The sequence below is a fragment of the Jaculus jaculus genome, chromosome 21 (genome assembly GCF_020740685.1).
Source record: "Jaculus jaculus isolate mJacJac1 chromosome 21, mJacJac1.mat.Y.cur, whole genome shotgun sequence".
Classification (NCBI taxonomy): Eukaryota; Metazoa; Chordata; class Mammalia; order Rodentia; family Dipodidae; genus Jaculus; species Jaculus jaculus.
In genome coordinates this window covers 4,412,588-4,437,218 of record NC_059122.1, presented here as the reverse complement: position 1 = coordinate 4,437,218, position 24,631 = coordinate 4,412,588, and the positions used below count along the sequence as shown (strand labels likewise).

The 24,631-nt window shown below is 44.1% G+C and overlaps 1 protein-coding gene across 1 annotated transcript in view; it reads left to right on the top strand.

Moving 5' to 3' along the window:
• Positions 1–24,631, top strand: part of Eps15 (epidermal growth factor receptor pathway substrate 15) — a 131,141-nt gene that overhangs the window by 69,314 nt on the left and 37,196 nt on the right. The window contains exons 12-13 of the mRNA XM_045139170.1: positions 4,891–4,976; positions 17,446–17,518. Coding sequence (XP_044995105.1) covers positions 4,891–4,976; positions 17,446–17,518 — 159 coding nt within the window. The remainder of the gene's footprint in view (positions 1–4,890; positions 4,977–17,445; positions 17,519–24,631) is intronic.

Below are 24,631 nucleotides of genomic sequence, written 5' to 3'. Positions count from 1 at the left end.
CCCGCACGCACGCCAGAGAGGGGCCAGTGCTCTTGGAAGGCGTGACGTCGATTTCCATCGAATATTGGAGAAAATGGATCTGCCTAGGAATGGAGCAGTATATTCACTGTTAGGGGTTTAGCACTCACCTGTAAACATGCTCGCCTGCCTTCTAGAACTCCGTGGACTCGAGCTCGTTTAACCTCACTGCTCATTACATAGATGACAACTTCATCTGTCCACCTTAAGTTGGATTTTATTTTATTTATTTTATTTCAGAGACAGGGTCTCATACATCCCAGGCTGACCTCTAGCTTACTACGTACTTGAGGATAGCCTTAAGCTCTCCATACTCCTGACCCCACTTCCTAAGTACTGGGGTCACCGGCGTGTGCCATCTTGCCTCGTTCACTCTTTATGAACAGCGTAAAAAGTGAAAGGATATTTATAAGAATGAAATTACTCGGTCTCACTGTGATAAAAGTACAGATTTGGAAGCAAAATCTAGGAATGGCAGTTGCTTAGTGTCAGGTTGACATCAGAATGGCCCTTAAGGACAGCAGCAGGTTGAGGAGACATCTCCATGTGGTTTTTGCCACAGGATGACCCTGTTCCCAACCGTACAAGCTGAACCTCCTATATGAACAGCGAGAAGCCGTTACCTGGGGTTCCCGACTAAAGTGGGAATTTTCAAAACAGCTTCGTTTTAGCCACACTGTGCCTTAATTCCCCCTCCCCCCCATCTAAAAACCCTTCCTAATTTATCACATGCATATCTTGGTCTTTAATGAACCCTTAGAAGTACTTGTTCACTCTAGTGTCTAGTTGCCTTTAAAACTAAACACTTCAACCAACTGTGGAGTAGCGCCTGACATGCAAAACAGTAAGACCCCATCTCAAAAGAACAAGAAACACAATTTCAACCCTCTTTTCACTTAAACGGGATGTTGTTTGCCGTCTCCTGAGTGTTGCATACAGCACATGCGCCTTTAATCCCAGCACTTGGGAGGCTGCGGTAGGATTTCCTGGGGCTCTAGAGTGAGTTTCAGGTCAGCATGGACTAGAGTGAGACCCTGCCTCAGGAAAATGGGGAGAAAAAAAAAGAAAAAATTAAATATTTGGTTTTTGCATTAATTTTATAACAGACATTTTAAAAATCCATTTTAACCTAATAAAAACCAAAACTGGATTTGTTTTCAAGTAAGCTAAGTGGAATTTACCACTACCAGGTACAGAGTTTTTTGTCTTTTTTTTTTTTTTTTAAGCAAAATTACATTCCATTATTTGCTTTGTGAGTTTTGGGGCATGGCATTTTATGAATTTTTTTTTTAATTTTTATTTATTTATTTATTTGAGAGCGACAGACACAGAGAGAAAGACAGATAGAGGGAGAGAGAGAGAATGGGCGCTCCAGGGCTTCCAGCCACTGCAAACGAACTCCAGACGCGTGTGCCCCCTTGTGCATCTGGCTAACGTGGGACCTGGGGAACCGAGCCTCGAACCGGGGTCCTTAGGCTTCACAGGCAAGTGCTTAACTGCTAAGCCATCTCTCCAGCCCTTATGAATTTTTTTTAGATCTTTCTTGGTAGATGTCATGGGCTCCCTAAGTTGTGGAAAAGGCTGAAAGTGCTGGTACCCCAAAAGACAAAGTTTACTGAGTTTTTATTTATTTATGCTGTTATGTAACTGCCTCGCCTATGCAGCACTGCGAATTTCACCTATGTAGATTATTTTTCTCTGCCTTCTTAATTTTTATAAATTCCTGAGACTCCCACCAACACAAATTGCAAAATTGACTTAAGCCTGTCCATAGCAGTAGGCACTTGGAGTTTGTATGCAGTTTTCAATTTAGTAGACTCATCAGACGTCCACTCACTAGAGCATTCAATTGTTTCTTTGTATCTGATTCATTGATACAGGATTTTATAACTCTTATCTACTGACTAAAAATTGTAACTTTAAAAATTAAGGTTTGCAGTTATCCTTCAAATAGTGTCCTTTCTCTATAGATCCTGATTTTTTTTTAAAAAAAGATTTTTTTTTTGGCCACTTGAACTAATCCTGTTTTTGAATGTTGCTTCCCTTTCTTTTTCTTTCTTTTTTTCTAGCTTGGACTTTTTTCAGTTTCCGCAATACTCCGCTTTCGCCTTTCTTTCCTGTCCATTCCTTAACTCTTCCCCTCTCAAGGTTAGAGTGCTAACCCTCCTTCCTCAAGGTCAGAGCTTTACGTTACGCCTTTTTCTGTCATTGTAGTTTTGGATACCAAAATATATTTTGGCCTCAGAGGCTTTTTATATGCAGCAAAGTTAATGTAAAGAAGAAAACAGTTAAGCTGCATGCTTTTTGTCACGTCGCTTGGTCCCTGCATGCATGTGGCTCATAGGCGCATGGATCCGCTGAAAGTCACCATTGTGTAATTTCTACGAGATGCACAAAGCAATGTGTGAAAAAAGATTTTGAAACAAGGACATGCTGCATCGTTTGTGCACCTGACACGTGCTTAGATGCAATGTCAGCCCAACTTTTCTGCGCTTCGTGCTTGCATGCTGTTTTGGTCCCCCGTGTCATTGGAGGCTGAGCTAATTCATTTCACTTCATCTTCTTATTTGATGGTATCTTAATAGAAAAACTGTTACATGCGCATTACTTTTTGAAAAAGTGACAGAAGAACTGTGGAAATCACATGTTCCTTGGGGTGCTGGCACCCCTGGAAGCAAATGCCTTAGCAGCATTGAAGTGATAGAGGTGCCTGTTGGTGGTGAAAGCGAGACTGGGTGCTGTTTTCAAATATTTGTTCACCTGTCTAGCCCAGACTTACTCATAGGTATAACGATCTCATTCAGAAATACAGTTTAACGTTCTCTATGTATCACTAAGAAGGGTCTGTTTATCAGTGGGGCACAGTGAAACACTTCAGCATTATGGTTAAGAGCCGAGCGTGATCACATAGGCTCCCAATGTCAGCACTTGGGAGGCTGAGGCAGGAGGATTGTAGCAAGTTTGAGCCTGGGCTACATAGGGAGTTCAAGACTCGCCTTGGCTCTATGCAGGGATACCCTGCCTCAGCTCTCCCTCTCAAAAGAAATGTGTTTAGTATGAACTTGTAGTTAACCTGAAGTTGAAAGTACCATTAGTTGAATCAGTATAGATGAGTTTTAGTGTCAGTCGCCAAAATCAGTAGGACCAAAGCTGCACTGATTAAAAACCATGTAGGGAGGAGTCGGGAGAGAATTCAGCTGGGAAAGTGCCTAGTCCCACATCGTAGGACCTGAGTTCCTTCCCTAGCACCCACCTGGGAAAGCTGGGCATAGTGGCATGTGCCTGTAATGGCAGCTGAGGGGAAGTGGCACCAGGACAATTGCCAGGGTCTACTGGTCAGCCAGCCTAGCCCACTTGCTGAGTTCCAAGCCAGTGAGGGGTCTCGTCTCGACATGGTGGGCAGTGCACCTGGGGAGCCACTCTCTCTGCCCTCCACACACACAAGGAATTATTCGCCCAACTGTATTGATCTCTATATCAATTTTACTTTTAGCATGATAGTTTCCTAACTGATCTCGGACCTATCAGTGCCAAAGGGCATAGAATGAAATGGCCCTTCAATTGGATCAGACGATTATTTATTGATCAGCGCATTCACTTAGAGCAGTCTGTCTCCTCAGCTCTGAAATGGGGTTAGTAACGACTGCCCTACTTAACAATCCATGTTTTACGTTGCTTTTGGGAAATGACGAATGCGTTTGGCGGTGCTTAGTGTACTTTCAGTGACCATAAAAGAACAAAGTATATAGAAAATATATACAAAATATATCAAAATGAAAAAAAAAAAAAGGTGAGGAGATAGGCTTGTTGTGAACCGCTTAAGTTTCTTCTGATGTGCCTGTTGGTGACATACATCAGATTTACATAAGTATTCGTTCTGTTAAATCCCATGTTCTGCTAATGATGTCATCGGTAGAGTTTAGACTCCACATGTTCAAGTGTCATGGTTTTGTCTTGGGTTTTGTTTTTGTTTTCCGAGGTAGGGTTTCACTCTAGCCCAGGCTGACCTGGAACTCACTCTGTAGTCACAGCGATCCTCCCACCTCGGCCACCCCGAGTGCTGGGATTAAAGGCGAGCGCGCCGGCTCAAGGGTCACTTTTAACACTTCCAGAAGGTGAGGACAGCGGTTTCCACGGTGCCGCGGTTAACACGCTCGCCTCACCACCGTTGGGCGACGGATTTGTCAGCCCGACTGTGGCACTGGGTGTAAATGAAGTATCCTGCTCTGCCTTCAGGACATGAGTCACAGTCCATCCAGGAAACGTCTCCAGGTTAGAAATGAAAATCATGCAGCCAGTCAGCAAACAGGATTCAGATCAAACCCAAACGTTAGATCGACAGGTATTATTCACAAACCAATTCTATTAGCTTTGTTGTGGAAAGAAAGGCGCAAATGCTGGGCAGAGCCCTTCCTGCCTGTACTCAGAGCAAACGCAAGGTAGAGGCAGGAAGGTTAGGAGTTCAAGGTGACCCACCTGAGCTTCATGATGAGCTCCCGCCTCAGAAATTAATAAACAAGAAAGACGGCAGGAAAGGACAAAGCAGACAACTAATGTAAAAGATGTTCATATGTAAAGAATTTCATACGTAGTGGTGATTAATACTGCTGTGGAACATGCCCGAACAGTTGGTAAATAGGCAGTATTTGACAAATTAAATTGGTCGAATTGAAACTGTTTTGGCATACAGCTAAACACATAATTATAATGACATATTCGTAGTTATATAAATGCATTACAAGTGTTCATACTGCGGTAAAATGTAATCCTCTGTATGCATGCATGCATAGCTTTTAGCATTGTTTCAGTGTCTAGATTTATATTATGTAATTTGTAGCAGTGACCTATAACTTATGAACTCTTTGCTTTTAGAGCACCATAGGATCAAGTCCCGCTGCGGATTTCTCTGCTATTAAGGAGCTAGATACCCTTAACAATGAAATTGTTGACCTGCAAAGGTACGTAAACTAACGTTCCAGCTGACTGTACAAGTGCACCCGCGGAGAGGGGCAGACACGCAGCATTTGTATGTTACATAGGCATATCCCTTCTGTTTCTCATGCATGCTTTGACAGATGCTACTTGCTTTACTTCAATTTGAATGGAATTAGCAGATTTTATTTCCTTAAATGTAAGGCAACTTTTCATTGCAAATGTGCTATTTATTTTTTTATTTACCACTGGAAACAATTCAAAACCACTACCCAGGAGCCACTGGCATGCCAGATAGTATGTAAAAGCTGGATCTGAGCCAGGCGTGGTGGGGCACACCTTTAATCCCAGCACTTGGGAGGCAGAGGTAGGAGGATCGCCGTGAGTTCGAGGCCACCCTGAAACTCCGTAGTGAATTCCAGGTCAGCCTGGGCTAGAGTGAGACCCCCCCCAAAAAAAGGTGGGTCTGGTGGCACAGGCCTATTGATCAGCTACTGTTGAGGCCAAGGGGGAAGAATTGCAAATTCAGCATCAGCGTCTGCAACTTTGAGACCCTGTCTCACAGTTAAAAATTCAAAGGGGATTAGAGATACAGGTCAGCATAGTGTGCTTAACCTTGCATGCGAGATTAAATGTGTGGTTTATAGTGGAGCAAATGATAATTTTTCTTTAACTTTAGATATTTGAATAAAAGGTTAGATTAAACTTACTACCTTTTATTTTGGGTTATTTTCTCTCCCTCTCTCTTTCCCTCCCTCCCTTCCTTTCTTTTTTTTAATTTTTATTTTTTAATATACTTGACAGAGAAAGGAGAGTGGGAGAGGGGGGAGAGAATGGGCGCACCAGGGCCTCCAGCCACTGCAAACAAACTCCAGACGCGTGCGCCCCCTTGTGCATCTGGCTAACGTGGGTCTTACTGCCACTTACGTCTTCGGGACACTTTCATCTTGTAGAGCTCAAACTGTGCCCGTTAAATGGTAACTGTTTGTACTCCCTTCCCTTTCAACCCGGTTCTCTTTTCTTTTTTTTAATTTTTTTTGTTGTTTAATTATATTTATGTATTTGAGAGCAACAGACAGGCAGACAGAGAAAGAGGCAGAGAGAGAGAGAATGGGCGCGCCAGGGCCTCCAGCCTCTGCAAACGAACTCCAGACGCGTGCGCCCCCTTGTGCATCTGGCTAATGTGGGACCTGGGGAACCGAGCCTCCAACCGGGGTCCTTAGGCTTCACAGGCAAGTGCTTAACCGCTAAGCCATCTCTCCACCCCAATAAAAAAAAATATTTTTTAAATATTAAAAAAAAAAAAAAATATATATATATATATATATATATATATATATATGTATGTATATGTATATTTGAGAGAGAGAAAGAGGCAGAGAGAGGGCTGTCTGTGTCTTAACTACTGTGAATACTAGCATTGTGCCCAGTCTTGGCGGCTCTGCATTCCATTCTTTGACGTATATCCCCCAAAGTGGGATGGGCTGAATCATACTTAACTGCCCATCTGTTTGTATGTTAGGGATTTTCCTTGAGAATCTGATGAAATCTCTCTGCCTCTTTAAAAGAAAAAGAAAAAGTGTGAGGCCCGGAGATGGCTCAGGGAGAATTGTGCAAACGTAAGGACCTAAATGTGGCTCCCTGGCGCACACATAAAAGCCGGGCATGGTGGCATAGACCTGTAATCCCAGCAACGGGCAGGCAGAAACGCGAGCCTCCTAGCGCTTCCTGGCTCGGTAGTCTAACCGGATTTGTGAGCTCCAGGCTTAGTGTGAGACTTGGTCTCAAAAACCCAGGAGGAGGGCTGGAGAGATGCTTTAGCAGTTAAGCGCTTGCCTGTGAAGCCCAAGGACCCCGGTTCGAGGCTCGATTCCCCAGGACCCACGTTAGCCAGATGCACAAGGGGGCGCATGCGTCTGGAGTTCGTTTGCAGAGGCTGGAGGCCCTGTTGCGCCCATTCTCTCTCTCTCTCTCTCTCTCTCTCTCTCTCTCTCTCTGTCTCTTTCTCTGTTGCTCTCAAATAAATAAACAAAAATAACAAAAAAAAAGTTTAAAAAGCTGAGGAGGAGAGATGCTAGGGAAGGCAGCCGACCTCAGCTTCTGGCCTTTGGACGCATGCTCATACACACTTACACATGAACACACGCATGTAGCCCCCACACACATGTGCAAAATTAAAAGTGTAAAATTTTTTTTATCTATGTAACCCGTTTTTTATTTCTAAAGCTGCTTGCCAGGCATGGTGGCGCACACCTTTAATCCCAGCACTCGGGAGACAGAGATAGGAGGATTGCTGTGAGTTCGAGGCCACCCTGAGACTACAGAGTAAATTCCCAGGTCAGCCTGGACTAGAGTGAAACTCTACCTTGAAAAATGGGGGGAAAATAAAAAGATTCTAGATTCTTAAAAGCTATCAATTTTTAGGAATCTTTGCTTTGAAAGCAAAATGCTTCCAGTAGAGAATGTTCTGACATAGGAAAAGGAGGAAGAAACTTAGAGCTGGCTTCAGTCCCTTGGGTAACAGTGTCCCTGCAAATTATGCTGAAGCAAGAGTTAACCATTGTAACTTGTGCTGGCGTCCACTTCCTTCTTGTCCCTGTTCTTTTAGGAAGGACACGGGGAAGTGAAAGCCACATCCTATCATGTCTGCATGTCTGGTTTGGGGCCACAAAACAGGGCAGGTGATTGCTATAGTAGCTGCTGGATAAGTACACAAAATGAATTATTTTGGATGCAAAAAGTAAACTTTCATTTCTCCTCTGAAAAAAATGAGTCATCTAATCTTTGATGCTTTGGTTTTGTATAAGCCATGCCCCAAAGTTTATTTCTTGTTGTATTGTAGTTGGGATCTTTTTTTTTTTTTTTAAGATAGGTTTCTAAGCTGACCTGGAATTTGCTATGTAGTCTCAAGGTGGCCTTGAACTCATGGCACTCCTACCTCTGCCTCCTGAGTGCTGGGATTAAAGGCGTGCCCCGCCACCCTGGCTAGGGATCTGTTTTTAATAATTATCCCTCTCTCTCTCTCTGTCTGCCCCCCCCCATGTAATAAATGAAATATATACATATATATTAAAAGTTCAGAGCTGGAGAGGTGGCTTAGTTAAGATACTTGTCTGCAAAGCCAAAGGACCCAGGTTTGATTTCCCAAGACCCATGTAAGCTAGATGCACAAGGTGACTCATGAGTCTGGAGTTCGTTTGCACTGTCTGGATACCCTGTCATGGCATTCTCCCTCTTTATTCCTCTTTCCCTTTCTCTTCTCTCTGCCTCTGTTTCTCTCCCTCAAATAAATAAATATAAAAACATATTCAAGCCAGGCGTGGTGGTGCAGCCTTCAGTCCCAGCACTCGGTGAGGCAGAGGTAGGAGGATCGCCATGAGTTTGAGGCCACCCTAAGACTACATAATTAATTCCAGGTCAGCCTGGGCTAGAGTGAGACCCATCTATGTCCAAATAAATAAATAAATACATTTTAAATTATAAAAGAAAGAAAAAACAACACCTCAAAACTGAGAGATTTACTTGTTGAGATACATCAGATGCCTACAAATATTTGCAGTCTGTATCTTAAAAAAAGTTCAAAAATTGTGTGTTTGTCTGCTATTCCCCAGAAAATTATAAATAAGTGCCCAATTTTAATCTTACTTGGCATATAGTAGATGTTTAATAAATATTCGTTGAAAGAATGAAGTAATACATAGTTACATATATAATTAATGCAAGTTTTAGAGAAACTAAAAACTGGGGGCTAGAGAGATGGCGTAGTGAGTAAGCTGCTTGCCAGCAAAGCCAAAGGACCCAGATTTTTCTTTTTTGTTCATTTTTATTTATTTATTTGAGGGTGACAGAGAGAGAGAGAGAATGGGCACGCCAGGGCTTCCAGCCACTGCTAATGAACTCCTGACGCATGCGCCCCCTTATGCATCTGGCTAACATGGGTCCTGGGGAATCGAGCCTCGAACTGGGGTCCTTAGGCTTCACAGGAAAGCGCTTGACCGCTAAGCCATCTCTCCAGCCCCAGGATCCAGATTTGATTGCCCATTACCCATGTAAAAGTAGACGTACAAGGTGGCGCATGTGTCTGGAATTTGTTTGCATTGAGGCCCTGGTGTGCCCATTCTCTGTCTATCTGCCTCTTTTTCTCTCTGTGTGTCTCAAATAAGTAAATATTTTAAAAAAGAAATTAAAAGCTTAAACCTAAAAATCAGTCTTTCTCCTTAAACTTTTTTTTTTCTGTTTATTTTTATTTATTTATTTGAGAGCGACAGACAAAGAGGCAGATATATATATAGAGAGAGAATGGGTGTGCCAGGGCCTCCAGGCCATTGCCAGCAAACCCCAGACGCATGCGCCCTCTTGTGTATCTGGCTAACGTGGGTCCTGGGTAACTGAGCCTCAAACCATGTTCCTTAGGCTTCACAGGCAAGGCTTGACCACTAAGCCATCTCTCCAGCCCTCTCCTTAAACTTTTAAGTCTTTATGAACTCAGTGAATTCTTAGAGCAAACAAGCACCTAACTTCAGACTCATTTGAACTAAAAAAAAACACACACACACACAAAAACGAACACTCTCTCAGCAGCTCTGTACTCTTCACTGCTGTTGTCTAGCTCTGGGCTTCTGCTTTCCAAGATGCAGGAGAGTCTGGATATTCTGTGGCCTTCCAACAGCTGTCACTGAGAGGTTCAAAAATAAATAAAACTCGACACAACCCAGAAACCTGTGAAGACTTAGCATTTCCTGCATATCCAAAGTCTGCATCGTTTTACCATAGTTCTGAAGTTTTTTTTTTTTAATTTTTTTGTTTATTTTTATTTATTTGAGAGCGGCAGAGAGAGAGAGAGAATGGGCGCGCCAGGGCCTCCAGCCACTGCAAATGAACTCCAGATGTGTGCGCCCCCTTGTGCATCTGCCTAACCTGGGTCCTGGGGAATCAAGCCTTGCTTAGGCTTCACAGGCAAGCGCTTAACCGCTAAGCCATCTTTCCAGCCCATTCTGAAGTTCTTTTATAATCTCATCCCCATGGGCCGATTGAGCCATATCTACCGTATGCAAACCTTCCATCCCAGAAAAATGAGTCTGCCTAGAATTTCCTCATGTTTGTCTGCTTTTCTTTTTCACTTACAATTTTAACCGTGTTGTGTTATTAGTTTGTGGTATTGGAGAGTGCACCAAGGACCTGTGTGAGGCGTTTCCCATGGGCCTGTGTATGCCCCGGCTCTTTGTAAAAAAGAAAATTCTTAAAAAAAAGAAAAATCTGACCCCTGCTGATTAGCTGTCATAGTGTTGGAAGGTGCTGGAGGAGAGAAGCCTTGCCCAGGGTGGGCCTTGCATTACACACAGCTGTCAAGCCTGCCAAGCTGTGCCCACTGATGCCAGAACGGCATATCTATTACACCAATCTGCTGCGGTGGTTGCCAGCATCTGTGATTGGATTTGGAGCCCCATCCACTGGAAAGAATTTCCATGCCTAGCCCTGCAAACCAAGTGAAAAATCCCATGGCTGAGGAGGCTCCAGGCATAAGGAAGGAAGCTATGCCATCACTTGGCTTAAAGGGGCATGTTGTGCCCTTCAAGTTGCCCTCCTGAGTGTCTGTGTGTGCCCATAGATGGAGCGCTGCCCTCAGCTTTGGTTTGTATCAGCCCCTCCGAGGAGCGAGGTCGGGAGAGAGAGGATGTGGGGAGCGTTTTGAGACGTGTTGGCTGCACTCAAGAGCTCACAGTGGCTGCGGGGGCCTGCGTGTGACCCCGTGAAGTGCCTCAGCTGCTGAAGGTTGCATGTGCTAAAACGACCCCCACCTATTTGTAAGCAACCCTAATTAAATTCAGGGGGTCACAGGCCCAGAACCCTAACTAAGCTCAGTGGGACCCACATAGAGACACACACATACTCAAGAGACTTCGACTACCCAATAGAAGAGGGGCTACCCAATGAGAAGAAGGGGCTCCGTGGGAGAGGGAAGGGGAATAAAGAAAGTGACGGGAGGTCATACAGAACCAGTAGGATGTATATGAGTATATATTACAGAAGGGCATATTTTAGTTTGTTCACATGATTGTGGGAACTGATGATTTTGAAATCTATAGAACAGGCAAGCAGGCTGTAGACCCAAGGAAGAGTTGATATTACAGCTGAAGTCTGGAGACAGAATTCCCTCATCTACTTTACTCAGTCTACCATGCCCGGCCACAAATAAACCTTTTCTTTTCTTTGTTTACGAGATAGGGTCTCACTGTAGCCAAGGCTGACCTGGAATTCACTATGGAGTCTCAGGGTGGCCTCGAACTCACAGCGATCCTCCTACCTCTGCCTCCCGAGTGCTGGGATTAAAGGCGTGCACCACCACGCTTGGCATGTTTCTTCCTATTACGAGGGTCTTGTGTAGGTAGTGTCAGGCACTATGAGGTCATGTATATCCAGGCCATTTTGTGTCTGGAGGAGCACGTTGTAAGGAGTCCTACCCTTCTTTTGGCTCTTGCATTCTTTTTTTTCTTTTCTTTTTTTTTTTTTGGTAATTCTGTGGATTTACTTATGGTCAACATATTAATTTAAAATTCCCTGCTGAAGCTGGGTGTGGTGGCACACGCCTTTAATCCCAGCACTTGGGAGGCAAAGGTAGGAAGATCACAGTGAAGTCCAGGCCACCCTGAAACTACATAGTGAATTCCAGGTTACCCTGAGTGAGACCTGACCTCAAACTCGAAAAAAAAAAAAAAAAAAAAAAGTTCACTTCGACTGGTGTGGTGGTGCACATTTTTTTTTGAGTATATTTTTTTAATTTTTAATTTTTTTTACTTTTTTCCCTCAAATTTTTGTTAACATTTTCCATGACTATAAAAAATATCCCATGGTAATATCCTCCCTCTCCCCCCCACCTTCCCCTTTGAAATTCCATTCTCCATCATATGGCTCTTGGATTCTTTCTGCCACCTCTTTTACAGTGGACCCTAAGCCTTACTGGGCAGTTTGGTGAGCATAGTATATACATTTAGCCAAACAGCAGCAGACGTTACACCCCAAGGGCTCATGACTACCCCTGTGGTAGGATATATTCCCTCCCATGCAGCGAGCCTCCAGTTATTTTTCATTTTTATTTATTTATTTGAGAGAGACAGAATATGGACATGCCAGGGCCTCCAGCCACTGCAAATTCCAGATGCACGTGCCACCCTGTGCATCTGACGTATGTGGGTCATGGAGAATTGAACCTTCTTCCTTTGACTTTGCAGGCAAGCACCTTAACCACTAAGCTATCTCTCTAGCCCTGGACTATTTTAAATATTTTTAAATGTATGTTTATGCATTTGGAAGCACAGACAGAAGATAGAGAGAATGGGTGGGCCAGGACCTCCAGCCCTGGCAAATGGACTCCAGATGTGTGCGCCATTTAGTGCTTCTTGTTTTATGTGGATACTGAGGAATCGAACTCGGGTCATTGGGTTCTACAGGCAAGTGCCTAAACTGCTGAACCATCTCTCCAGCCCTTAATTCTGGACTTTGTTTCTAAAGTGCTTTGAGAAAACCATACAGTGAGTTCCTAAAAGTGAAGAACAGATAGTTGTGAATGATTGAACCCAGCTCTGGTGGCAGAGGATCCAGTGAGTACACCATGTCTTCCACAGCCTTCTAGATTGTCCTCTGAGTTTGTCGTAACCATAAGCACTACATTAGCAGTGCATCAACATTATTTAAAGTACTGCAAAACATTAATCCCCAGGTCAAAAGCCTGCATCTTTCTAATTACACGACATTTTGTGTATTTCTCCATTTAAATCCAAATGGTGAAGTGATTGCCATCTGCATATGAAAAATAAGACATATCCTCTAAAAGGTTAAATCAAACAGCTTTCATGGGGGCTGGAGAGATGGCTTAGCAATTAAGGCATTTGCCTATAAAGCCAAAAAGGACCCAGGTTTGATTCCCCAGGACTCACATAGGCCAGATGCACAAGGGGGCGCACACATCTGGAGTTAGTTTGCTGTGGCTGGAGGGCCTGGTGTGCCCATTCTCTCTGTGTCTCTCTAAAATTAAATTAAAAAAAAACAAAAAACTTTTGTGGCAGGTGAGATTAGAATCCAGGTCTCCAGGGTTTTGTTCGTTTTCTTGTTCTCCCTTAGACGACCAAAGACTACATAGTGAGAAAAGACTGGATAATGAGAAGAGCATGCTTTTTGTCTCTGCCTTGTAATACTTAAGCTACTTAATAGTATGAACATATTAAAGGTTATTTACCCTAAAGGAATATTACAGCTAAGTATCAGGATTGAATTGTTAGGAATACAGCTTTCTGTTTTCTTGGTTTTTTTCTTTTTTCAAGGAAGGGTCTCACTGTATCCCAGCTGACTTGGAACTTACTATGTAGTCTCAGAGTGGCCTCAAACTCACAGCGATCCTCCTACCTCTGCCTCCCAAACACTGGGAATAAAGGAGTGTTCTGCCACACCTGACTTTTTTTCTAATAATCTAGTTTTTACCTTTTTGTTTTTTTTTTTGTTTTGTTTTGTTTTGTTAGAGTCTTATCGGTTCTTATATTCAGAAAAAAAAAGGCAAAGCCCACAAAAAATATATCTGGGAAGGACTTTGAAGGTGATCTAACCCTGTCTCTATGATAATAGAAATTGTATCAGTGTTAAGACAGGTAGCTCTCGCCGTTCCTATAAACAGAACCAGGGGAAATGGAACTAGACTCATTTTGTGAACTTGACTGTTTTGACTCCTTCCTATTAGGGTTGTGCAGTTATTAACCATGAGCTCTTGAAAAACCTCTCTGCTGTGTACCTCTTTCTTCCAAATTGGCACTCACTAAGACTTTGGAAGATAGAGGCTGGAGAGATGGCTCAGCCGTTAAGACGCTTTGCAAAGCTTGTCATCGTGGGTTCGATTCCCCAGGACCCACATAAAGCCAGGTGCACAAACTGACACACGTGTCTGGAGTTGGTTTGCAGCAGCCCATTCTCTTTCTGTTTCTCTTGGTCTCTGCATGCAAATAAATAAATTTAAAAAAAGGGGGGGGGCTGGAGAGATGGCTTAGCGGTTAAGCGCCTGCCTGTGAAGCCTAAGGACCCCGGTTCGAGGCTCGGTTCCCCAGGTCCCACGTTAGCCAGATGCACAAGGGGGCGCACGCGTCTGGAGTTCTTTTGCAGAGGCTGGAAGCCCTGGCGCGCCCATTCTCTCTCTCTCCCTCTATCTGTCTTTCTCTCTGTGTCTGTCGCTCTCAAATAAATAAATTTAAAAAAAAATAAATAAATAAAAATAAAAACACCTTACAAGTCCCCAGAAGCTCCTGAAATGCACCGGCACCGGCGTCTCTCTCAGGTAGCACAAAGCTCTTTCAGGTAGTGATCGTTGCTAGCGAGAGGCGACTGTCCTATCCACATGGCTGCCTGCGAACCTTGCTAAGAAGTTCAGGGTGTAGCTTCTATGTGACAGAAGACCCTTCTCACCCGTGCTTCTGTGTGTAACCCACCAAACTCACTGGTTCACTGAGTTAAAGATTGTGGTTTTATTTATTTTTATTTGAGAGAGAGAAGGGGAGAGAGAGAAAATGGGCACCCCTGAAAATGAGTGTGGCCCTAGACTCGCCTTGAGACACGAGAATAACGTGGATGTCTACGTAGATGTCCACACCCCTGAAAATGAGTGTGGCCCTAGACTCGCCTTGAGACACGAGAATAACGTGGATGTCTATGTAGATGTCCACACCCCTGAAAATGAGTGTGGCCCTAGACTCGCCTTGAGACAAGGAAAGGACAGCTGGCATCTCTGAAATGTAATCTAAGTTAACGAGAAAAATCACTTGGCTTTCAGTCTGAATTACAGGGCGCTTTTCAAATATCACTAGATAGACATGACTTGGAAATTCAATTCTAGTGCCTGCCTTGTGCTAGGAATTCCTAAAGATGCTCACATTTGATTGAACCAACAGTAGTCTTGAGCATATGTTTGGAGGCATCTCCACGGATCCCCGACCCCGGGATCGCCCAGGGGAAGGTGGATCCTTTGGGCTTCCTCCATCTTCCTCAGAGTCCTGCCTGGCGAGAGCGAGTCCACTGTAGGGCTCCCCTGGCTCCCCTCGTGGTCCTGTTCTCCTGCCTGCACCTTGATCCTTGCAGTAGCCACTGGACTGAAGCAGCCAGCAGAGCCCAAAAGCCAAAAAGGAGGAGCAAAGAGAGTGGAAATGATGCACGCCCGCGTGTGCAGTGCCCATCCGGAGTACCATATAACGGTTCCCATCTGTACCCCCGTCTACTTGGAAGGGGCACTGGCTTTGTGCGGAATCCTTCTGAGAGGACCAGGGGAGGGGGAGCGGGCCTGGCTTTCCTGGGGCTTTTCTCCTACTGCAGAGGGACCAAGAACACTCATCTGCCCACGTAAGAAAGAAAGCAATTCCAAGACTGAGCTTGAGGTATTTGATATTTTCAGACACGTTCCCCCTGTGTTTCTCTATATCTCGATTTTTACCTACTTTGATAAGGTTTGAAAGATGGGGGGTCTCCTTTGCATAATGGAAGGACACGGTGGCAGCAGTGATTCACAAGGTGAGGTGCTGTTTGAAATCCCCAGAACATCGCCGCCCACATTACCACCCATCTGACCGACAGTTAGTGAGCTGAGCTCGGCCATCTCAGATACTTAAAATAACAGCGTACCAACAGCTTGACTTGTGTGCGCTGTCTTCCATACTGATCTTAAGATCCTGGTGTGTACATATCCAAAACAGTTGTGTTTTGTCCCCATTTTGGTTTTCAAGGTAGGGTCTCAGTCTAGCCCAAACTGGCCTGGAATTTACTATGTAGTCTCAGGCTGGCCTGGAACTCACAGCAATCCTCTTACCTCGGCCTCCCCTGGGTTTAAAGGCGTGCGCCGCCACGCCTGGCTTGTCTGCGTTTAAAGCCTCACTTTATTACACAAGGGGAGAAATACAAATAAAGAATGCAGTTTGGAGCCGGGCGTGGCGGCGCACGCCTCTAATCCCAGCACTCGGGAGGCAGAGGTAGGAGGATCGCCGTGAGTTCGAGGCCACCCTGAGCCTACATAGTGTATTCCAGGTCAGCCTGAGCCAGAGTGAGACCCTACCTCGAAAAACCAAAAAAAGAAAAAAAAAAACAGTTTGCATAATTTCCTTATTTTCCTTTATGCTGCAGCTAAATGGAGTCAGAAATGACATTTTAAGTTGCATTAGGTCTTGAGTTATGTTAGTTATTAAAATAATGGTGCTCTAGGGTGAAAGTGCCATCGAGTCCACAGGACTCTAGATGGCTATTCTCCCATTATCCCGCCCCAAATGCATTGCTGAAGATCACAGTGCCTTGTTTTCATATTGTAGAAAAGAAAGGGGAGGGGGCTGGAGGGGATGACTTAGCGGTTAAGGTGTTTGCCTGCAAAGCCAAAGGACCCAGGTTCGACTCCCCAGAACCCACGCTAGCCAGATGCACAAGGGGGCGCATGTGTCTGGAATTCATTTGCAGTGACTGGAGGCCCTGGTGCGCCCATTTTCTCTACACTCTTACTCTTTCTCTGTCAAATAAATAAATCAATAAAATATTTTTAAAAGAAAAGAAAGGGGAAGGGGTAGATTGTGTGTCCATGATTTTGATAAACCTGGGCAGATAATTTGTTTTATGGAAACAAGTAGCTTTTATGATCATGGTATATTATCTATATGTGTGGTTGCTGTCAATAAGAAAAAAAGTTAAAAAAAGAAATTGCTTTATCTTACAAGTCTGAACCTAAGGTTATTTAAGACTCATTCATAGGAACCCGGTTTTGACAAAACCATAAAAGAATTTATATAATGATGTTTCAGAGTAAAAGTCGAGTCTAGTGTTGTTGGGTTTGAGGACTACACGATATAAATTCTGCTGTGACTTGAAAAAATAAATACTGTGTGTTTTATATATTTGATCAATTGGGTTTCACGGATGGTTCCCACAATAGTTTTTTGAAGCAGATGTGGTATTTCTTAGGGCAAAGGACCTGTGTATTAGCAGTCTTTATGTTTTCTGGAAAATCGATGCACACCAGTGATTTAAGGGAAAATTAACACTTTAGCAAATGGCTTTTTTCTTAATACTGTTCACTGTTTGTATTAGCCATTTTAATTTTATGTGACAGTGAGACTTAAGGGTTAAGCTTACAGAAGGGATGTGACACCTCCTTTTCTTCACCGGCCGTCTTCATTGGCCGGTTCTCCCATAGCAACAGTGAGGTCAGCGAAACCCGAGCGTTTCATTGATCACTTTCCTCTTCGTCCTTTTTTAATCTATTATCTTTTCCCCCACATTTTAGCGAAGCAGCATTTTTTCCCCCAAACTGAGCTTCTATTGATTTCTATTCCATAAATAATTTAAAAGGGTAGACAAGTCTGCCCTTCACCTAGAAATTGAATGTTTGACCATGTACTTAAAAAGCGATTCAGGCTCAGGAGGATGGATAGCCATACCAGCTGTAGCTGATGTTCTCAGATATTCTTGCATTGTTTGCTGGTCTTCTAGAGAAAAGAACAATGTGGAGCAGGACCTCCGAGAGAAGGAAGGCGCCGTCAAGCAGAGGACAAGCGAGGTTCAGGTAAGTGGACCCCAAGATGCACGGCTTCACTGTCGAGTTAGGAATATTCACGTTAAATGTCCTTCCAGTCTGATGGATGGCTTTAGGGGTGGAGCACTTCTGACATTTGTGTGGTCTGCATGTCTTTTGTAAACTGATTATTGTTGCTTTGAAATTCTAGCCTTTCAAGATTCCACTGCAATGAGAAAGCAGTATCTTTGATCACCTATTTCTACTTTTGAGAGTATTCTAATGATAACGATCTGCATTGCATAGCATTGAAGGGAACTTAGAATCACTTTTGATGTGAATATTCTCAACACCCGTAAAATTAAGTGAGGTTTGTTCTCATCACCATCACCATCAGCATCATCATGAAATCCCCAGATTGCTTTTTCACGCATGCAAGATTTCACTGGAGAGGAGCCCTCTCTTTCCAAAGACTGCTTTCTCATTTGACGGGTGCCGTGGGGGACGACAAGCAATTAAGATAATGTTTTTATGAACCGTGTAATAGCCCAGGGTATCTTAAACTTTGCCCTAAAGAGATTTAATTCATCTTTTACTGTCATGCCGAGTAGTTGAATTTGAGAGGTAGACAAGATGATAAATCCAGTTCCATTCGAGAAACGTGGCAAAATGGGGCGTTTCAAACATTTTCAAAAGCAAAGAAAGCTGGCCGTGTTTCCTGTGCGGCAGCAAGCCACGCATGTGGCCCTGTTAGCGGGGTGCCGATTCCTGAAGCACCAGCACTTGGGGGAGGTGGGCTGGGGGCGCACGGGGCGCAGCCCTGCTCAGGGCGGCACTGCCCTGTGGGTGAAGGAGCCGAGGACTCTGAATTGTCAGGCCCCTTGTTTTGTTTAGGTACAGAATGTTCATCCGAGGCTGGGGAGATGGACAGATGGAGGAAGACTCATCAGAGAGGCTTTCTGTGGGTAGCTGACTCTGATTAGGCTCCTGTAGTTATTATATCCACTGGAATTTTCCTGAAAGTGATGTGAACATCAAGAGATTGTCACTAATGTATTTTTCTTTCCTTTTTAAAAACGTGTTTATTTATTTGAGAGAGAATGTATAGGTATGCCTGGGTCTCTCTCCAGATGCACGCTCTACTTTATGCATCCAGCTTTTTTTTTTTTTTTTTTTTTGGTAACTGGGGAATTAATTGAACCTTGCTGGCAAGTGCCTTTAACTACTGAACTATCTCACCAGTCCCACCAGCAAAGCAATTCGTGTTTCTGCTAATGAGATTAAGTGTGGGAGGCTAAATTACTTATATTGTCTCTCTTTTTGGTTTTTCTGAGGTAGGGTCTCCCTCTAGCCCAGACTGACCTGGAATTCACTATGGAGTCTCAGGGTGGCCTCGAACTCACGGCGATCCTACCTCTGGCCTCCTGAGTGCTGGGATGAAAGGCGAGACACCATGTCCGGCTTTTTAAAGCTTCTTAAGAAGTACAAAAAGTTAATGATTTTAAACTGTGATCGCTGAAAATAGAGTGAGAATTAAAGACAAAATCTACCAAGTTATTTTTCAATATGAAGAAATAGAGTCAGGAATCTCAACAGCTTCTGGGTTTAGCTAGTGACAGATTATAAATACCCGGGTTCTTGTGATAGAGGGTGTTTGGTTATTGCAGGATATCTTCCTGTTCCTTTTTCCATACTGTATCTTGAGAGGATGGAGTCTTAAGTAGCCAGTTTGCAAGAGCACTAAAATTTACACTGTGGGCTAGAGAGATGGCTTAGCGGTTAAGGCGCTTACCCGCAAAGCCAAAGGACCCAGGTTTGGTTCCCCAGGACTCACATAAAGCCAGATGCACAAGGTGGCGCACACATCTGGAATTTGGTTGCAGTGGTTGGAGGCACTGGTGCGCCTATTCTTTCTCTCTTAAATAAATAAATTTTTAAAATTAAAAAAAATGATCAAAGAAACTTAAATTGTTGCTTTCAGACCCAGTGGGTTGTCCTTGGGCATTTGATATTTTCTGATTTCTTTTTCTTTTTTTTTTTCGAGTTGGGGTCTCACTGTAGCCCAGGCTGACCTGGAATTCACTATGGAGTCTCAGGGTGGCCTCGAACTCACGGCGATCCTCCTATCTCTGCCTCCCAGTGCTGGGATCAAAGGCATGCGCCACCACACCTGGCTTGGCATTTGATTTTTTTTTTTTTTTTTTTTTTTTTGTTTTTCGAGGTAGGGTCTCACTCTGGTCCAGGCTGACCTGGAATTAACTGTGTAGTCTCAGGGTGGCCTTGAACTCATGGCAATCCTCCTACCTCTGCCTCCCGAGTGCTGGGATTAAAGGCGTGCGCCACCACGCCCGGCTGGCATTTGATTTTTTTAAAAATATTTATTTAATTTTTATTAACATTTTCCATGGTTATAAAAAAATATATCCCATGGTAATACCCTTCCCCTCCCCCCACACTTGCATTTGGTTTTTGAAGCTTTTTTGTTTTGTTTTATTTTCTGAGGTAGGGTTTCACTCTAGTCCAGGCTGACCTGGAATTCACTATGTAGTCTCAGGCTGTCCTGAGACTCATTGATCCTCCTACCTTTGCCTTGAAGTTTTGTTGTCAGTAAGAATGTCCTTGTGATTTGTTTGTTTTTCTCACCAGAGGGAACAGTAAGGTCACCTGAAGCTTTGGACGTGGTCTAACATGTGTGACTGGCACAGCAAGTTCAAAATGTTGAATTTTTTTTGTTGCAGGGTGTTTCTAATTATAAGGCGTCTTTGATTTGCTGAGTATAGCCCAAGTAGTAATGGCTGAAAATAAATCCATTGAAAAGTATTTTAATTTTATTAAAGCTTTGAGTAGTGGATTCATGACTCATTCCACCCTAATATGAATACCTCTTTTATCAACAGTAATAAAAAACTAGACTAAGAATGATGATAATTGTTACATAAATTAATAAAATGCTTTTATGATCATTTTCAATTTTTGCGGCACAAGAAGATAAATTAACAGTGGTAACAAGGAGAATCCATTTCCTATTCAATGAACTCTGATTTACTTTTGGTAATGAGTCACAGACTAGCATTTATCATTAAAATCTATAGGTATTTCCAACTCTTAAGACTTTGTTTTGTTTTGTTTTGTTTTGTTTTGTTTTTTGAGGTAGGGTCTCACTCTGGTCCAGGCTGACCTGGAATTCACTCTGTAGTCTCAGGGTGGCCTTGAACTCATGGCGATCCTCCTACCTCTGCCTCCCGAGTGCTGGGATTAAAGGCGTGCGCCACCACACCCGGCTCAAGACTTCTATTTTTTAAATCTTTTTTTTTTTCCCCTTGGTGGTGGTGGTGGTGTGGGAGTGTTGAGACAGGTTTCGCGTAGCCTGGGCTGGCCTTGACCTCACTGTGTCGTTGAGGATAACCTGGACTACCTAGTCCTCCTGCCTCCACCTGTCAAGTGCTGGGATTACAGAGTATAACTGCTTCCAGGACTTATTTTCTAACTTTTCTGGAAAAAAGTAATTTGCTAGAGCTTTTAATAAATCATAATGTAAGACATCATCATTTGCTGCTTCTTTCTGAATCCTCTTTTTTTAAAAAAAATATTTAATTTATTTACTTATTTGAGAGAGAGGGGAAGAGGCAGAGAGGAAGAGAATGGCACGCCAGGGCCTCCAGCCACTGCAAACTCCAGACACGTGCACCACTTTGTGCATCTGGCTTACGTGGGTCCTGGGGAATCGAACCCCCATGTCCTTAGGCTTCGCAGGCAAATGCCTTAACCACTAAGCCATTTCTCCAGTCCCCTGACTCCTCTTTCTAATGGAGTTGCTAGTAAGAAATAGGAAATAAAGGAAATAGAAAAGGTGGTGGTGCACACGTTTAATCCCAGCACTCGGGAGACAGAGGTGGGAGGATCGCCGTGAGTTCGAGGCTGAGACTATGTAGTGAATTCCAGGTCAGCTTGAGCTTAGAGTGAGACCCTACCTCCAAGGAAAAAAAGAAAAAGAAAAATGAAGTCATCAGAACAATGAATTTTAGCTTATCAGTATCTGTTTAATTCATACTTGAATTTCCTGAGTGCTGTGACTTCCCTACATAACATAAAGATAGTGATCACATGAGTCATATCTCAAGCATATATACCAAAGTGTCAAAACTAGGAGACCTAGGTTGGTTTTGGTTCTGGTTTTGGTGTAGAGAGTTGAACCTGAGGCCTCGTGCATACCACGTACCCCATCCGAGCTTGCTTTGTGTTTACCTGGAGCCTCTAATTTCTTCTGTCGTCTGAGCTCACATATGAAAACTTTTCTCTCCCTGCATCCTGTTATCCTGGTGGATCTGACGTCTAACATTTTTTTTTTTTAAGCTACAGTCTTTATTAAATAAATGGGAGGTAAAAAACAACAACAAAAAGCCAAGCATGGTGGCTCACGCCTTTGAACCCAGCACTCGGGAGGCAGAGGTAGGAGGATCGCCGTGAGTTCGAGGCCACCCTGAGACTCCATAGTGAATTCCAGGCCAGCCTGGACCAGAGTGAGACCCTACCTCGAAAAACAAATGACAAACCAAAAAAACCACCCAGGAACAGAGCAGCATCACCCTTTCTCCCAGCACATGCGCAGATACACAGGCAGACACGGCTGAGTAAATGTCAGGGTCAGTCGTGGGGCCAGTGGAAGGGCAGAGGCACGCAGGACCCTCCCTGAGTGAACCCTGGGCCCAAGGGTGGGCGGAGTCCTCGCTGGGAGCAGCCTTTGGAGGGCTTCTGCTTGAGCACCTTGGGCTGAGGCCCTGGGCTCCCGTGGGCACGGAAGGGGGGACCTTCAGGTCCACCTTGACAATCTGGTATGTCTCATAGGGCTTCCAGAGGGCCCTAGCAGAGAACCCCAGTGTACCCCAAACCTACCTTCTCATGCCTGTGTCCCTCAGCCATCTCTGGGGCAGGCAGTCTGCATACCACACAGTCTTCCTCCTCATGGAAGGCCAAACGAAGTCAGCAAGCTTGTTTGGTTTTTAATTAATTAATTTAGTTATGACACACAGAGAGAGAGGGGCGTGGGTATGGCGGACTTGAACCTGAGTCTTTTTGTTTTCTTGCTCTAGCCCAGGCTGGCCTGGAATGCGCTCTGTAGTCTCGGGGTGGCCTCGAACTCACGGCGATCCTCCCACCTCTGCCTTGACTTCTAACTTTTTATCACACTCAGCCCCTGAGTACCAGTCCCACAGCTCCAGTTAACCATGTTAGTGTCTTATCATTTCACAATCAGCATGCCCTAAAATACGTCATCTTGAAACAAAATGGCTTCAAGTTTGGACTTCCCTTTTTCTGTCAGTATTTTTATTTCTTTTCATTGACACTTTTATGAAAATTTAAAATCAGATCCCGAGTGTTTACTTTCTTTTTTTTTTAAAAAAATATTTACTTATTATTTGAGAGAGAGAGAGGCAGATATATATGTAGAGAGAGAACGGGCACACCAGGGCCTCTAGCCAATTCTAACGAACTCCAGAATCATGTGCCACCCTGCGCATCTGGTTTACGTGGGTCCTGGGGAATTGAACCTAAATTCTTAGGCTTTACAGGCATGCGCCGTAACCACCAAGCCATCTCTCCAGCCCATTGTTTATCTTCTTTTTCCTTTCTTCCTAACCAGTTTTAGGATCATGACCCTCAGTTGTGAAAAACCCTTGTGGTTCCATACTTGCATACCTCATGAATATGTGAAAGGGCGGGGGGAGAAGATGAAATACTCCCTTTTCCTTTTTTTAATTTGAGTTTTGGTTGATTTTGATACAGGGTTTCACACTGTAGCCCAGGCTGGCCATGAACTTGTTTTGTATCCAGGGCTGGCCTTGTACTATGTTGCAGTCAGGTTCGCATTGCTGGCAGAAATCACCTGACCAAGAGCAGCTTGTGGGAAAACAAAAGGTTTATTTTGGCTTACAGGCTCAAGGGGAAGCTCCATGATGGCAGAGAAAAACGATGGCATGAGCAGAGGGTGGACATCACCCCTGGCCAACATCAGGTGGACAACAGCAACAGGAGAGTGTGCCAAACACTGGCAAGGGGAAACTGGCTATGACACCCATAAGCCCGCCCCCAACACTACACCGCCTCCAGGGGGCGCTAATTCCCAAATCTCCATCAGCTGGGAACCTAGCATTCAGAATGCTTAAGTTTATGGAGGACACCTGAATCAAACCAGCACACCCTACTGATTCCTGCCCCTGCCTCCTGGAGTTGTTTTTGCAGTGCTGGGACTTGAACCCAGAGCTCTATCCCCACTCTTGGAGATTTTGTTTTCTCTTTCATTGTCTGATCCTGGACTCCGTGCCACATCCATTCTCTCCCTTTCTCTTGTTCTCTCTCTGTCTCTTTCTCTCTCTCGATTTTTTAAAAAATTTGTTTTTAATTTTTTCTGTTTATTTTTATTTATTTATTTGAGAGGAACAAACAGAGAGAGAGAGAGAATGGTCGCGCCAGGGCCTCCAGCCACTGCAAACGAACTCCAGACGCGTGCGCCCCCTTGTGCATCTGGCTAACGTGGGTCCTGGGGAACCGAGCCTCGAACCGGGGTCCTTAGGCTTCACAGGCAAGCACTTAACCACTAAGCCATCTCTCCTGCCCTCTCTCTCGATTTTTGAGGTAAGGTCTTTCTCTGGCTGAGGCTGACCTGGAATCCACTATGTAGTCTCCGGCTGGTGTTGAGCTCACGGCAGTCCTCCTACCTCTGCCTCCCGAGTGCTGGGATTAAAGGTGTGCATCACCACACCTGGAAAAACTATATTTAGTTTTTTAAAAGTTCTCTCTTTCTCAAATAAACATAAATAAAAATTTTATTTATTCATTTGCAAACAGAGAATGAGAAAGGGACTCCAGGGCCTCTTAATGGCTGGCTGCGAGCAGACTCCAGATGCATGTGTCACCTGGTGCATTTGGCTTTGTGTGGGTACTGGGGAATCAAACCCTGGTCGTTAGGCTTTGCAGGCAAATGATTAAAAACCGCCGAGCCATCTCTCTGGCCCCGTGTTCTCCTTTTCACTTTTTTAAAAATATTTTTATTTATTTATTTGAAAGTGACAGAGAGAGAAAGAGGCAGATAAAGAGAGAATGGGCGCACCAAGGCCTCCAGCCACTGCAAATGAACTGCAGACGTGTGCACCCCCTTGTGCATCT